Genomic DNA, 15,916 nt, shown 5'->3' on the forward strand with positions numbered 1-15,916 from the left:
ATAAATATTAAAAAAAAAAAAGTCTCAGCTCTGCTTCCAATCCCAGCTTACTCCTAATGTGCACCCTGCGAGGTAACAGATGATGGCTCAAGAAATTGGGTCTCTGTCACCCACCTGGACTGAATTCTGGGCTCCTGGCTTCGGCCTGGCCCAGCCCCAGCTGGCATAGGCATTTAGAGAATGAGCCACGGAAAGAAGATCTCTGTCTATCTCTGTCTCTCTGCCTTTCAAGTAGAATGAAAATAATCAAAAACATTTTTTTAAGTATGACGGTCATGGATAATACTTTCATAAATAAATCAATGCAAGATCTAGTTACCTGCCTTAGGTCACAGTTAATTAATGGGTACCTACATGGGTGTAGAAGCCTAAGAAGCCCAGAGCCCCTGCTCTTTGGGGAGGAAGGGGGGAAACCCCCCAGTACGCCCAAACACGGAAGCAGCTCTGTCTGTCCTAGGCCGGGGACGCGAGGAGGCCCTGGTGAGACAGACTTGCCCAGGAAGGGGCAGCTGGACGGGACGAGGACGGAGCCTCCTCAGAGGGGCGGCAGGAGGCAGGAGCCAACAGGCCTTTAGGGAGCCTGGGTGGAAGGCTGGCTTCCAGTTCCATCCCCGCTCCCGCCCGGAGGAAGCCTGCAGCCGCAGCGGCTCTGAACGGGGCGCAGCCAAGCCCCCACAACCACAAGTCCTCATGTCTGTCCTTGTCCTCCTTTCACTGCTGGCCAACACATCTCTATTCCTGGACGCCTGAGCAGGCTTCGCCAGTGAGCTCAGCCCTGCCAGCTCCAAGACTGTCCCAACAGCTTTGTGCTTCCGGAGGTCCAGCCCCTGTCCTCCAGGGCTAACATAAAGCCAGACCCCACCCCTGGGGCCACCCCACCCACCCTTACCACCCACAGCAGAGGGTCCCGGAAGTCTCACTCTGTTCACTCCCAGGAACAGAGCTCCTCCCCTTGGACAGGCCCAGAGATGAAACTGGACCTGTTGGTCAGGGCAGAAGCATAGGGGAAGGGGTCTGGAGCGAGGCGTCCATGGGGGAGGGGTATCAGTAGATCAGGTGGGGAACGGACACCCCCGGGCGTGAGCGAGCACCTCTTCTTCCACCTCTCCAGTTGCCATCAAGGGGAGCGAGTTTAGGAGAGGTTTGGCCACCCTGGGGTGAGGACCGAGCCTGGGAAGGCACACCACCATCCTGCTTTCCTTGCTGGACCAGGAATTGTGTCCCCTGCCTTCTGGAAACCCATGCACCGTGGTCCAGGGTGTGTGAATTTGGAGACAGCTCCCCGGGGTGGGAGGGTATCCCATTCAAGCGGCACAGGGATCCCCATTCTTCCTTCACCAGCAATCCCCATCTTCCAATCTTCCTTACCAGGAAGTCCCAACTCCGATCTCACGCTCAGCTTTCCTGCTGCAGCTCCGACCTATTTGTATTCCCAACAACCTCATCTTCATCCAGACTTGAATGTGATCTTGACAGCCTCACCTCGGTCTTGTCACGCCCCCCCACCCCCCAGGCCAGGTTTTTCCGTGTGAAACCACCCTCTCTCCACGTCGTCCCCTTCCAAGCCCCTCCCCATCTTGTCGAGCCCCCCCAAACTCCGCCCACCTCGCCCTCCTGGCCACGGCGGCAGCCAATAGCCAAGGGCCTCGATTTGCATAGCGGCGCGGGGGAGCGGCGGAGGCAAGGGGGAGGGACCAGGCGACCTCCTAAATCAAAGTTGGGAGGCGAGGACTGGGCGGAGGGGCCGCCGGGTGCGGGGCTGGGGCCGGCGGGGGGAGGGGGAGGGGATGGGGGGGCGGGCGCAGAGGACCGCGGAGCCGGCCGGACACGGACAGCTCCGTGGCTCCCTCCCTCGGCTCATCCCCGCGTCCCCGCGTCCCTCCTCCCCTCGCTGCCAGCTGCATCCTCTGCAGACCCTCGGAACCCACGCCCGGGGTCGTCCGGCCCCCGCGGCTCCGTGCCATTGCTCCCCCACCCCCAGCCAACCCCGCAACTTTCTCCGCCCGCCCCCGGGGGCGGGAGGCTGCTTAGCCCCGGAGGGTTTCTCCTGGGGCTCCTTGGGGGCAGTGTCTGGAGAAAGGCTCCACAACTCCGGGGGGAAGCCCGCCGCCCGCCGCCCGGCCCCGGCGGGCCTGCCGTCGGGTCTCGGTGCCCTCCCTCGGCCTCGCCCCCAACCATGACCGAAATGAGCGAGAAGGAGAACGAACCGGATGACGCGGCCACCCACACCCCCCCGGGGACCGTCCCCGCCCTCCAGGAAACCAAGGTAAGTCGGGAGTGGAGGGGCTGGAGGCCTGGCCCCAGCTTGGGCAGGGGGTGGTCCCTGGCCCGAGCGCCCCCTTCCCGGCTCTGGGTCCGGGGTGGGCATGAGCGCCTGGGGTCACAGGATCCGGTTCCCCATGACCCCCACGGCTGGGCGCAGCGCCCCGGGGAAGGAGAGGGTGCGCGCCGAGGGGCCGAGCGGAGACCCCAGGGCAGACACTCCTGGCCCACGCGCGGCCGCCACCCTCCGGGGGTTCTAAGTGGGCTTCCCCTGGAAGGAAGCGGCGCGGAGCCGGCGGAGCGAGCAGGGGCCCGTGCGCGGTGGTGCGAGCCGGTGTCCGCCCGGGTCTGCGTGCGGGCGCGCCCCGCGCCGCTCCGCGGGCGTCTCCACCGCCAGCCTGCCTGGGTCTCGGAGTCTCTGTGAGCTCTCGCCCCGTTCTCTCGGGGTGCTTCTCTGCGAGTGTCCCTCTCCGACCCACCGCAGTCCTGCAACCCCTCCCAGCGCGGTGGGTCCGCGGACGTGCGGCCGCGGCCGGGGGGTGCGCAGCTTGCGAGTCCGCGCTGGGGGCTGCGGCAGCGCGGGCCGTCGGGCGCGGGCGGGGACCCGGGTGCTGCGGCGGCTCGGGAGCAGACAGGCATCCCCACCCCCACCCTGGAGCGGGACGAGGTGGGGGGAGCAGGCGGGAACGAAAGAAGAAGTCATCGTAATTAATGAATGTCATAATTAACCCTAATTATGTATGATTGTTACTCCGGCGGGAGTCACAATGAATAAATTATTCCCCAGTGAAGGCAGGCGGAGCCCAGACTCCTGCCTGGGGGAGGGGGGGGGCCGCCACTCACGTTCACCCCCCCCCCCATCTGTCTGCTCCCTGCCCAAGTTCGAGGCGCTGGAGACTGACCCGCAGGAAGTTGTGCGGGCGCGAGCTGAGCGGCAGGGGATAGCGAGAATGGGGGCCGTGCGAGGGCGCCCCCGCCCCTGCCCTGTCTTCAGCCCAAAGCCTGCCTCTTGCTAGGGCCCACCCTGGCATTTTGCTCCCACCGTTGTTTCCCAGAGAAGGGTCGGTGCAGACCAGAAGTGGGTGGGGCCTTGGGCTCCCTGGTGCCCTTGGCGGGGCTACAAGCTCTTCCCACCACCCTCTTCCTCATCCTTCTCTCTTGACCACCCCTCAGGATATGAGGTTAATTCAAGGTCAAGGTCATCCAGAGAATGCTGGGGGCCAACGGATGGGTAGGGCAGGGGTGGAGTCTGGCTGAGGCACCCCAGGAAGCTCCTTCCCCCCCACAACCGGGGATGCTCAGATGCACCTTTGACCTTCTCTTGCCCCTTCCCGAAATTGAGATTGACACACAGACCAGAGCTAGCCCACCCCTCTCACCGAGGAGAGCCACGTCTCTGCTGAGACGGGAACGAGGTGCTGGGAAGGGAAAACCGTGCCTGGAATAAATGTGAGAGTTCCTTCCAAACAGAGGGTCCCAGGGGCTGAGCCCCACCTGAGTTCCAGCGCCCTGTTCCCAGTTGCCTGCTGATCGCCCGGGACAGACACAGTCTCCCTGCTTGCTTGCTTCCTTCCTTCCCAGGAGCCTGGGGGCCTCCCAGCCCCTGCCTGGCTCCCCCTACCCAGGCCATGGGCTCCAGGCCCCTGGTCGGGAGCGCTGAGAAGGCAGGCGAGGGCTGGCTCAGCAGTCCGGCAGGCTGCAAGTTCAGCTGCAGAGAGGGGAGGCCAGGGCCTGGCAGGTCTGTTCCTGCCTCCTCCCAGCCCAAGGACCCTCCAATGTCATTGGGTGAGCCGTGGAGATGCCAGGAGCAGTGCCGGAGAGGCCTCCACACCTGACCCAGCCCTCCAGGCCCTCTCCTGCACATCTCGTGAGAGACGCAGGGCTGACCACACAGGCTGCACTGTGGCTCATGCTGGGGGCGTTCAGCAGGGCAGAGGCAGGAGGAGAGAGAACTGGGGCCCAGCACAGCCTCCCTCCATCCCCCACTTCAGCCTGGCCCAAGGCGGCCCAGACTGGGGGCTGGGAGAGGGGCTGCTTGCTCACCAGAGGGGGCTGGCGCCTGTGGGCAGCATGGCCAAGAATCCAGGCCTCCTACGCATCAGTGTTTGGTGCCCCCTAGGAATTTATTTATTTATTTATTTATTTTTAAAATATTTATTTTATTTGAAAGAGTTACAGAGAGAGGGAGAGACAGATCTTCCATCTGCTGGTTCACTTCCCAAGTGGCTTCAATGGCCAGGGCTGGGCCAGGGCTGAGCCAGGCCAAAGCCAGGAGCCAGGAACACTATCTGGGTCTCCCATGTGGGTGGCAAGGGCCCAAGCACTTGGACCATCCTCCACTGCTGTCCCAGGCCATAGCAGGGAGCTGCATGGGAAGTGGAGCAGACGGGACTCAAACCAGCACCCATATGGCACACTGGCATCGCGGGCAGCGACTTTACCCGCTGCACCACAGGACTGGCCCCACCGCCTGGGCATTCATTGCCAACCCTACTTTCCCTAAGGCTGGGTCTCAGCCCTGCACCCATGCTTCTCCGTGAACCTCCCAGAGGGTCCCTCCTCCTTGGATCCCCACCCCATTCTACCACAGAGAGCCTGCCCATCACCCCCTTAGGTGCTGTCCCCGGGAGGATCCCACCACACCAGCTCTGCCATCTGAATGAGCTGGTGCCACGTCCACCGCCACCCACTGCCAGCTGCCTTGGTGCCTTCTCAGGAGATGCTGTGGGAAACTGAGGGAAGACGAGGCCATCCAGAGTGTGGGAAAACAGGGAGGAGGGCGCCCAGGCCGCGAGCAGGCCTGCTGCGGGTGTATGGGGGGAGGAGTAGAGAGCCGGCTTGCCGGGGCCCATGGCAACTTCTGGCCCTGCCCGGGGATGCCCCCTGGGGGCACCAGCCATATGACTGGCAGGGAGAGGAATAAAGGACCTCTCCAGGAACTGGGAGACCCAGGAGTGGGAATGCCGGGACTGGCCACGCCAAGCCAGAGGTCTGTCCCAGGCCATTGGGCAGCAGTGCCCCCGCCCTTCCCTCTTGCCACAGCCCCCAGATGTGATCTGTCATTCCTTTTGGCTTCTCGGCCATCCTGGGATCCGGGGCCCAGAGCAGAGGCAGGGCTGGTGCTGGGGGGCGTTCCGTCCCAGAGGCCTCTGGCACCCTGCACTGGTGGCTGAAGCACCAGGACTAGGAGGGGTCCAGAGAGCCTGGAGGCTGGCGAGCCCAGAGCCCTTCCTACTACCCCATCTTCTGAGGGTTACTAGGGAGATTGTGGCCTGGGGCAGGGGGACACCCCAGGGGCCAGGTTTCAGCCCCGTGCAGGGGAGCCCTGCCCAATGACGGCAGCTGCGCAGATGGTACGCCTGTCCCATGGCAGGGCGGGCGCGCTTCCCCTGGCAAGAGGGGCGGATACATGTGGACAGCGCTCAGGATGAGAGGCCGGCCAGTCTTTCAGGTCCCTTCGAACCCCAGATGCCATGCCTGACCAGTCGGACAAGCCCATGGCGCAGTGCAGGACGGGGTGGGCGGCCGAGGCAGGGCCAGAGCAGAGGATGTCCCTGGTCATTTGGGCTCGGGAGCTCAAACCACTGGTTCCAGTCCTGGCTCACTGCTCGACAGTTGAGGACTTACGAGCTAATGGTTTAGCCCTGGGAGCCTCAGTGCCTCATCTGGAAAGTGGGACAGCAATGGTTCCTCCTCGGAGGGTGGTGTCGGGACTAATGAGGTGAGGATGCAAAGCGCTCGCTCAGTCTGGCCCTCCGAGATGTGTGCTCCTGGGGGTTTAAGCCCTGTGTGGCCTAAAGAGCACCTGGTCCGGTCTCCTCCCTCTTGGATGTGGGGAAACTGAGGCTGAGAGGAGGTGAAGTGGTTTGCCTCGGGCAGCAGATTCAGTTCCGCCTCCACTCCCAACCCCCTGAGACTCTAACGTGCTCTGTGCCCAGATTTCCTGGGCACCGGGGGGAGCAGTTGGGGCTGGTGCTGTGTCGCAGCGGGTCAGGCCACCACCTGTGACACCAGCATCCCATGTGGGCGCCCTTCGCATCCCAGCTGCTCCACTTCCAAACCAGCCCCCTGTTAATGCACCTGGGAGGGCAGTGGAAGCAGCTCAAGTGCTTGGGCCCCTCCCCAGAGTCCTGGCTTTATGGCCATTTGAGGAGTGAAGCAGCGGATGAAAGATTCTCTCTCTCTGAAACTCTGCCTTTGAAATAAATAAGTAAATCTTTAAAAACAAACAAACAAAAAACAAAAAAAAAAAAAAAAAAAGGAAAGAAAGAAAGAGCGAGAGAAAAAGGGGCAGCGTTCACCTGCCTCTCCCGGCCCCTCAGAGCCACACTCGCCCAGATGGCCTGCAGCCTGATCCGGCCTGGTGTTTGTTTAATAATAATTCTACCTCTGTGGCAATGCACAGAGGGCCTGGGGCTTGCTTCTCACAGACACACAAAGAAGCCCACAGTGCCATCCAAGAAGCTGGGTTTGGAAGGAGCCGAGCAGTTCGGCGTGCCAGACACCCCGGGGCCCTGGCTCCCAGCTGGCACAGCAGGGCCTGCCTTGTTCCCAAACAGCCCCCTCCCTGCTCACCCCTCTGACTTGCTGCCTGCTGGCCTCCCAGAGGCTAGAGGGGCCACCGCTTCCACCTCCTGGCACGGCCGCCAGGCAGGCAGCCATGGTACACGGGCCGCCCGGCGTGCCAGCTGGGAGCCCTGGCCAAGCCTCCCTGCCTGGAGCCAGGTCTCCACTCCCTTCTTCTAGTGCTGCTAGAAGGAGGGGGCGGGGTAAGTTGCTCCCCGCTGAAGGGAAGAGGGACAGGGCTGTGGGCAGGGAGCTTCCCAGACCTCCCTCAGGACAGACGAAGTGAGGGCGTGCTTGGGTGGACAGGTGAGACAGCTCTGCCTCCCTGCAGGCTCCACCCCGCGCTCCAGCACATGGGCCCCGGGCAGGGTTCCAGGCCCTGCTCATCATTTGTTCAATGGTGACACATTAGCTGAGCACCTACTATGCGATGAGGCCCTGTGTGGAGGTTTGCAGGGACTATGCCTGCCCTCCAGACACTCCTGGTCTGCAGGACAAGAGAGAAACGAGTGGCCTGATGGAGCCGTGAGGGAAGCAGGGCTTGGGTGTCGTGGGCACCAGCGGAGGGAGTGTTTCAAGGACTTGCCCGTCCAAAGCTCTGAAGCTCAAAAGCATGGGCGAGTTCTGGGATCCGCCCGTCTGGGCCGCAGGCAGCAGGCTGGGGCTGCAGGGACAGGGCTGCCACCTCGCGTGGAGTCTCTTGGCTGGAGTGAGGGCCTTGGGCTGTGTCCTGAGGAGCCGTGGGAGGTTTTTAGCAGGTCAGGGGTCACTTCCTGTGTAGAAGCCGGATGGGGCTGCAGAGTGAGGCAGCGGCTTAAGCAGAAGCCATGAACCAGGCTGCACCATCAGGACCAGAACTCAGGCTGCGCTGTGGAGATGATGTGATGGGAGGGTGGATGGGGAGGTCTTTTGTCTTGTTTTGTTTCAAAGATTTATTTGTTTGAGAAACAGAATGTTAGGGAGAGATGGAGAGCCAGACACCAATTTTCCATTCACTCCCCAAATGTTCACCACAGAGCAGGGCTGGCCCAAAGCCGGGAGCCAGGAACCCCATCCTGGTCTCTCTTATGCGTGGCAGGGGCCTAAACGCTCAGGCCATCCTCTGCTGCTTTCCCAGGCACATTAGCAGGTCGCTGGATCAGAAGTGGAGCAGCCGGGACTCGAACCTGCATTCTGATATGGTATGCTGGTTCGTAGGCAGCAGCTTAACCCGCTGTGCCACAATACTGGCCCCTGGGGAAAACCAGCCCTGTGAACGGGGTCCAAGGGAGTGCTCCTCATTCTCCTTTCAGCCTGGTCAACAACAGGGAAAACTGAAAACCTAGCGTGTTTTGCTTGGTTCCCAAAAAGTTTTTTTTAAGATTTATCTGTTTGAAAGTCAGAGTAACAGAGAGAGAAGGAGAGACAGAGAAAGATCTTCCACCCTCTGGTTCACTCTGCAGATGGCCACAATGACCAGGGCTGGGCCTGGCCTAAGCCAAGGGCTTCATCTGGGTCTCCCAAGTGGGTGGCAGGGGCCCAAGCACTTGGGTCGTCTTTGCTGCTTTCCCAGGCCATAGCAGAGAGCAGAGTCAGAAGTGGAGCAGCTGGGACTGGAACTGGCTCCCATATGGGATGCCGGCGCCACAGGTCACGGCTTTACCCACTGTGCCACAATGCCAACCTCCCCCCCCATCCTCACCCCGCAGATGTGAGTATGTGTGTGTGTGTGTGTATAGAGTAATTTTTATATACATAAATTGAGTTTAGTAAATAGTACACTCATGCTACAAAATACTGTATAGCCATAAAAAAAGAATAATGAAACTCTTTATGTTGGTATGGAATGATTTCCAAGATTTACTGTTAAGTGTAAAAGCAAGGTACAGGGAAAACAGTGTGCTACTACCATTTCCGCAAAGAAAAAAAATGGGAAAAGCCTCTTTTGTGGCACAGCAGGTTAAGCTGCCACCTGCAGTGCCAGCATCCCATATGCGCACAGGTTGGAGTCCCAGGTGCTCCACTTCCAATGCAGCTCCTTGCTAATTTGCCTAGGAAAACAGTGGAGGATGGCCCAGGTGTTTGGGCCCCTGCCACCCACATGGGAGACCTGGATCGGTCTCCTGGCTTCAGCCTGGCCCAGCCTTGGCCATCGCAGCCATTTGGAGATTGAACCAGAGGGTGGAAGATGGAAGATCTCTCATCTCTCGCTCTTTCTCACTCTCACTCTCGCTCTCTGTTTCTGTTGTGCCTTTCAAATAAATAAATTCTTCTTCTTCCCCCCCCCCCCACAGGCAGAGTGGATAGTGAGAGAGACAGAGAGACAGAGAGACAGAGAGAAAGGTCTTCCTTTTTGCCGTTGGTTCACCCTCCAATGGCCGCTGTGGCCAGCACATATCGCTGATCCGAAGCTGGGAGCCAGGTGCTTCTCCTGGTCTCCCATGCAGGTGCAGGGCCCAGGGACTTGGGCCATCCTCCACTGCCCTCCTGGGCCATAACAGAGAGCTGGCCTGGAAGAGGGGCAACCGGGATAGACTCCGGCGCCCTGACCGGGATTAGAACCTGGTGTGCCAGCGCCGCAAGGCGGAGGATTAGCCTGTTAAGCCACGGCGCCAGCCTAAATTATTCTTAATAATTTGTTCCTACCCAATTTCACATAAAAGTCTATATTTCTTTTGGGAAGCTGGGCAGCCCGGCCACACTGGGCTGGCCTTGTGGACAAGCCTCAGCTGACCAGAGACCAGCAGCTGCTCCCTTGCTGTCCACTTAGCCACAGTCCCCACCACTCTGAACTGTCTGCCTGCGCCGGCAGAACGCCTTTCTATTTCTGGCTCCTTTAGGCGTCTGAACTTGGGAGCCAGTCTCTTCGTACTTCCTCTCAGCCCCCACGCTGCTGTGGCTGCCACCACCCAGGCATCCCGAGGGGAAGCCTGCCCGCCTGGGCCAGCCCCCCTGAAGCCGCCCACTGCCTGCCCCCTCTTCTTCCTGCAGCTCCAGCGATTCAAGCGCTCACTGTCTCTCAAGACCATCCTCCGGAGTAAGAGTGTGGAGAACTTCTTCTTCCGCTCTGGCTCGGAGATCAAGTGCCCCACCGAGGTGCTGCTGACACCCCCGACCCCCCTCCCCCCGCCCTCCCCGCCCTCCGCGGGGGGCCTGCCGACGCCTGCCCCCTCCCCGTGCCCAGTCCCACGCCCCCTGGCACCTCTCAAGCCAGTGAGGCTGCACAGCTTCCAGGAGCACGTCTTCAAGAGAGCCAGCCCGTGTGAGCTGTGCCGCCAGCTCATCGTGGGTAGGTGCCGGTCCGCGGGTGAGGGAGGGCTGGGGGGACTTCCTGTGCCCCTCCCCCTGGGCAGGCGCGTGCACACTCCTGGGCTGGGTGTGTACCACTCCATCCCCCGGTTGCAGCAGGCCTGGGTGCTGGGCCTGAAGGTTGGCAGGAGAAGGCCCGACCCTTGGCTGTCCCCGTGCCCTACCTGCCTCCTCCGCTCCTTGCCCGTGGGGGTCTCCACTCCTGACAGCCCCTCTTGCTGGTCCCAGGAAACTCCAAGCAAGGCTTGCGATGCAAAACCTGCAAAGTCAGCGTCCACCTCTGGTGCTCCGAGGAGATCTCCCGCCAGCCATGCCCGGGCAAGACGGTGAGTGGGGGGAGTGGGTGGCGATGACCGGCCTCGGGTGCAGGCTGCGCCCAGCCCCTGAGTGCCGCCCCCAGACTGCTTCCTCCCAGGGTTCGGGAAGGGCCAGGATCTTGATGGGCCACGACCATCCCGTGCCCTCTCTCTGCCCCCTCTTGCCACAGTCCACTTCCTTCCGCCGCAACTTCAGCTCCCCCCTCCTGGTGCACCAGCCGCTACCAGTCTGTGCCACGAGCAGAGAGTCCCCACCCTCTGGTGAGCGCTCCCCCACCCCGCGCGCCATTGCCCCTGTTCCTACTGTGTGGGATGAGAAATCCAGAGTCCCCAGATGGGTGCCTGAGTCACCCTGGCACTGCAAGTCCTTGGCTCCAGCTCTACCCTTCCGTGAATTCTCCTGCCCTAAATACAGGCCTTCTTCATCCATTCACGCATGCCCGCCTTCATCTGTCCTAAACCCACACTTTACCAGGTACTGTGCTAGACCCTGAGGTACGGCTGACGTTCAGGCCCCGAGTGGAGGAGCCAGGTGTGAAGTGGACAGTCGGGCATGTCATTAGCCAGCCACTGTTGGGATGAGGGCCTTGGAGGAGAAAGACAGAGACCAGAGCCCTCAGCAGGGGGCGAGGAATGAGCCATGGAGGGCGCAGGGTGTCCTGTGGGCTCAAGAGAGGCCTGAGGCAGGAAGGGGTGGGAATCAAAAAAGGACAAAGTGCCCGGGCCTAGGGGAGAAGGGGGGAGGTGGAGAGATACCGGCTGCAAGGGCTCCGTGTGCGCTTTGCGAGCGGCATTTGGGCTCTAGCCTAAGGATGTGGCATGCCTGTTCAGGAGCGCTCTGCTTGCCTGGCGTAGGAGGGGCTGCCGTGGCCTCAGGGGGTCTGAGTGGCAGGCCCACGACAGCTGCTGAGGCAGTTTGGTCACTGGAGCTCTGCCAGCAGCATCGGCGGTGGAGAGATGTGGGCACATTCCAGGGCTACTGGGGGGGGGGGGAAGGTGACAGGGAAGCCGTGGGCAGTAGGTACATCCCAGGGCTGCTGGGAGGGGGGAAGGTGACAGGGAAGCCATGGGCAGTAGGTACATCCCGGGGCTGCTGGGAGGGGGACAAGGTGACAGGGAAGCCGTGGGCAGTAGGTACATCCCAGGGCTACTGGGGGGGGGGGGGAAGGTGACAGGGAAGCCATGGGCAGCCCAGGAGGCCAGCAGGGCAGGAGGCTGCAGGTTCCTGCGCGGGGGCCCATGGGAGGGCATGCAACTGCCCGAGACAAACGAGACCCGGGCCGAGGGAGGGCGATGGGGAGCTCCTGGGCAGAGCCAGGCCAGCAGCCAGTGCCAGGCTTGAGGGTGCCCCCTCAGCAGGGACCAGCGGGAAGGTGGACCCCGTCTACGAGACCCTGCGCTACGGCACCTCCCTGGCCCTCATGAATCGCTCTAGCTTCAGCAGCACCTCTGAGTCCCCCACGAGGAGCCTGGTACGGTCGGTGCACCCAGAAGCAAAGCCTTGGCCGGGGTGCAGGGGGTGGCCTGGGGGCAGGGCCTGACCGGCGCTCTTCCCCACCCCACCCCACCCCCGCCTCTGTCCCCAGAGCGAGCGGGATGAGCTGACCGAGGATGGAGAAGGCAGCATCCGCAGCTCAGAGGAGGGGCCTGGCGACAGCGGTGAGCAGTGGGGAACCAGGAGCAGGCAAGGGGTGCTTGGGGGGGCGTTCCTGTCCCTGCTGCCTCACACCCTGGTCTGCCCTGGTTTCTCAGTGTTCACAGCCCCAGCCGAGAGCGAGGGGTCAGGAGCAGAGGAGAAGAGCCCCGGACAGCAGGTGAGCCGTGCTGGCACTGAGTCTCCAGAGGAGTCCCCGGAGGCAGCGTGGGAAGGGGCCTCCTTGACACTGGGGGGTCACTGCCCCTCGGCGCAAGGCATCACAGGGGAGTTGAGGGTGTTGCGCACTCATCACTGACCGAGAGCTCCCCTCCAGCCCCCCAGGCTCCCCGTGCGGAAGGATGTGGGGCCCATGTACTCCTACGTCGCACTCTACAAGTTCCTGCCCCAAGAGAGCAACGACCTGGCCCTGCAGTAAGTCCAGTGCGTGGCCGCCTCCCCCCAACCCCCGCCGGGCTGTGACGGACTCCGGTCTCGGGCTCTGCCCCCAGACTCGGCGCGTGAGGGGCATGCTCAGGAACCTCCTCTTCACACCCTGGGTCCCCACCCAGTGTCCCCAAGGCTGGGGACAGGGCGCTGTACAGGGTCTCCAGGGGCTAGGGCCCCTGCCCCCTGTGCAGCACAGCTCCCCCCTCCCCAGGCCGGGAGACCGGATCCAGCTGGTGGATGACTCCAACGAGGACTGGTGGAAGGTGAGTTAGCAGGGTGGGGAGTGGAGGGACCCTGGCTGTACGCCTCCACTGCCCCCACCCTCCACGGGCACTGCCCCACCTTCTTGCTGGATTGCAAAGACCTTCCTCCTCCAATGGCTGGTCTTAGCCAAGCCCAGGACTGACCCTTGGGCCCAGCTCTCAGTTTGGCCCTCCCTGCTTCAGCTTTGTCCCTCTGCCTACCTCATGCCCTCCCCGGCCCCAAAGCCCCTGGGCTGGGGACTGGCACCCAGGGAGCCCGGGGTGTGGAGAGTGTTGGCGTTGACTCTGAGTGGGGACAGCCTGGAGGAGGCAGTGCAGGGTGCATGGGGGTGGGGCGGTGGCACTCACTGCCAAGCTCCCCCGCAGGGCAAGATTGGCGACCGGGTCGGCTTCTTCCCAGCCAATTTTGTGCAGCGGGTGCGGCCAGGCGAGAATGTTTGGCGCTGCTGCCAACCCTTCTCTGGGAACAAGGAACAGGGTTACATGAGTCTCAAGGAGAACCAGGTGAGTGCCTCGGTCCCAGCCTGGGCCCCACAACGGGCGGGAGGCAGGGGCAGAGGCAGGGGCAAGGACCAGTGGCCTGCAGGCTGATGCTGGCAGCCTGGCAATGGGGTAGGAGAGATGGGAAGGCAGGGCCAACAGAGGCAGGGGCGAGTGAAGTTCGGCACGGCTCGGGCAGGGCCAGAGCGGTGGGCCGGGGTGTGAGTGCTGGCTCTGCCTCTGGTTTGCCCAAGCACAACCTCAGGCTAGTCTTTTTCCCTCTGTGATGGCCTCTGCGAGATGGGGTGGGAGAGGCATCAGAGCAGCTGATGTCAAGGTCAGCCCCAAGTGTGCCCTACACCCTCGCGGGATCTGCTCCCATCACACCGGCAAAGTGGCCACATCTGCCGCTGGCCCCATCATCCCCCAGGGGCTGCAGCCAGTGCTGGGTCTCAGCTCCGTGTCCCTCCCCCTCAGATCTGTGTGGGCGTGGGCAGGAGCAAGGACGCCGAGGGCTTCATCCGTGTCAGCAGTGGCAAGAAGCGGGGCCTGGTGCCAGCCGACGCCCTGACCGAGATCTGAGAGGAGCCAAGAGAACCCAGCCACCCCTGCCTAGGCCTGGCCCCTGCTTCTGGCCTGGGGTGGGGGAGGCACCCTCGTCCACACTCCCCCTCCCTCTGCCCCTCTCCCAGGTGCCACCCACCATGGCTTAGGAAGGATTTGTCCTGGGCGGGGCGCCCCGAGTGGGTCGGTCCTCTGGGACTTGAGGTGGGGGAGACGGTGGGAGAGAACGAGGAAGCTGCAGGGAGGGGGGCCCCCGGCATCGCAGTCTAGTGCCGCGGAGTCCAGCCCTGGGGGAGGCTTCCAGACAGTTTCCTCCTGCCCACACCTCCTATGCATGCCCAACCCCCCTCCGAGCGCAGAGCCTCTGCTTGGGTCCATGTGTGTGCACCCGCACGTCTGCCCCTTTGCCAGTGCAGGCCCTGGGGGAGGGGCTGTCCTCCCCGGGGCCGGGAGGGGACCCAGGGCCGCCTCCTGGTCTCACCACCTCTTGTGGCTCCGTCAATTCTCAGGAACGTTCTGCAGGAATCTCTCCCATTACTTGAAACCTGGGCTGACAGGGGAGGGGAGGGCTGAGGTCTGGGAGGGTGTGACAAATCAGACTGTCCCCTCAAGTGGAAGGAACATCACCGGACAGCAGCCTCGCCCTGCCCTTGTCCACCGGGAAAGGACACCCACGAGCAGCCTCGACACAGAGGCCCACCCGAGGAGGAGGCACTGACCCACACCTGGCCTTCCCCGCCCCCTTCCTGGGCTCTGCCAAATTCCTTTCCTGGGTGTATCAGCTGCCCCCCCCAAACCCCGGCCGGGACACGGAGCCCTGGAGGAGCCCTGGAGGAGCCCGGAGACAGACGAGGAAAGGGGGTGGGCCTGGGGTGGGGTGGGCACAGGGGGAGGACCCTTTCCTCACAGGCTGCTTCTCTCTGGTGCCAACACCCCTCCCTCCCCCAAGCTCAGAGCCTCCTCTTGTGCCCTCGGTTGTGCTTGGCCAATGCCACCCCCATCCTAGGCACAGCCACATGCTCCCGCGCAGTGGAGGGGGACACTGACCTTCCGTCCCGGCAGCCCTTCCCCTACTCCTCCCCTGCCGAGGGGGGGCTCAAGCCACACTGCCCTGTTTGCTGCCATAGGCCCACCCCCCCAGCCCCATCCCGGGGGCGGGCCCAATGCCCACTGTACATGAGGCTGCATGGGGGGTCTGCTGGGGCATTGCCTGGCCCCCAGACCCCTAATTAAATGTTTCTTGTCCCAGCCTGTCCATTCTGCTGTTTGATTGGGGGGGGGGGGTGTGTGGCAAGGAGGCTGAGGGGGGCAGAATGTTGGTCTCCCAGAGAGGGCTGGTGCTGGTGCTCAGGTGTAGGGGCGCGCGGCGGGGGGGAGGGGGGGCCAGGCCTCCTCAGCCCCTCCCACCCCGGCAGACCGAGACTGGCGGTGTCCGGGAGTAGCCAGAGGTCAGAGTGACGCAAAACACATGCGGAAAGGGGCGGTTTGGACGCTGGAGGGAGAAGGGGTGTGGCCGCGGCCGCATTCAGTTCTCAGAGCACCTGCGCCGCGCAGCTGTTGGGCCCCCAGCTCGGCGTCTCCAGAGGTGCCCTCCCTGTCCGGCCATGCTTGGGGTGCAGGAGGGCTCAGTACCCAGCCAAGATCAACCTCTCCGGGGCAACGCTGGCGCCGGGGACAGCCTCGGACAGTAGCCCTGAGATGACTCAATCTCGCCCGTCATCGGGAGCCTGGCACGAGGGGGCCGGCGGCGCGCGCCCCTCCCGCGGCGGTGCCCGCCGCCCACCCGCTCCAGCAGAGCGGCTGCCTTCCCTGCCGCCCGCCAGGCCGCGTCATCACCAGCGAGCACGTCCCGGGCTATTTATAGGCTGCGGGGAGCCGGGCGGGAGCGAGGAGTGCCTGCTGCGGGGGTGCCAGGGCACCGCGGCGCTGCTGGGAGGCGAGGCCTGCGCGCCTGCCCCTCCGCACAGGCAAGGGAGGCCGGCGGGGACCAGATCTTGGGGCCCCTTCACCCAGGGGGCGCCGCAGGGGGAGAAGGGTGGCCCCTCTCGTTCTGGGATCCTTGGCAGTAGTAGAAGTAGAAGAGGTCACCACTT

At 63.0% G+C, this 15,916-nt stretch overlaps 1 protein-coding gene across 2 annotated transcripts; it reads left to right on the forward strand.

Moving 5' to 3' along the window:
• Positions 1-1,815: 1,815 nt before the first annotated feature.
• On the forward strand, positions 1,816-15,064 carry STAC2 (SH3 and cysteine rich domain 2). Of its 2 annotated transcripts, none has more exons than XM_062215935.1 (11): positions 1,816-2,266; positions 9,799-10,096; positions 10,345-10,442; positions 10,604-10,694; positions 11,790-11,905; positions 12,020-12,092; positions 12,186-12,247; positions 12,404-12,501; positions 12,728-12,779; positions 13,146-13,283; positions 13,737-15,064. In XM_062215935.1, the coding sequence occupies exons 1-11, from the start codon at positions 2,177-2,179 to the stop codon at positions 13,839-13,841; spliced, it is 1,221 nt and encodes a 406-aa protein (XP_062071919.1). In that variant the 5' UTR covers positions 1,816-2,176; the 3' UTR covers positions 13,842-15,064. The 2 variants fall into 2 exon arrangements, with proteins under 2 accessions (XP_062071919.1, XP_062071920.1); XM_062215936.1 differs by having other exon boundaries at positions 11,793-11,905.
• The last annotated feature ends 852 nt before the right edge of the window (positions 15,065-15,916 follow it).

This window comes from Lepus europaeus, chromosome 18 (genome assembly GCF_033115175.1).
Source record: "Lepus europaeus isolate LE1 chromosome 18, mLepTim1.pri, whole genome shotgun sequence".
In the NCBI taxonomy this organism is placed as follows: domain Eukaryota; kingdom Metazoa; phylum Chordata; class Mammalia; order Lagomorpha; family Leporidae; genus Lepus; species Lepus europaeus.

What these genes read in the sequence shown, in the direction of transcription:
- STAC2 (XM_062215935.1), top strand. Translation starts at nt 2,177, where the DNA reads ATGACCGAAATGAGCGAGAAGGAGAACGAACCGGATGACGCGGCCACC. An exon ending in GTGCCGCCAGCTCATCGTGG is followed by an intron (nt 10,097 to 10,344) that starts GTAGGTGCCGGT and finishes TGCTGGTCCCAG; the next exon opens with GAAACTCCAAGCAAGGCTTG. An exon ending in GGAGGGGCCTGGCGACAGCG is followed by an intron (nt 12,093 to 12,185) that starts GTGAGCAGTGGG and finishes CTGGTTTCTCAG; the next exon opens with TGTTCACAGCCCCAGCCGAG.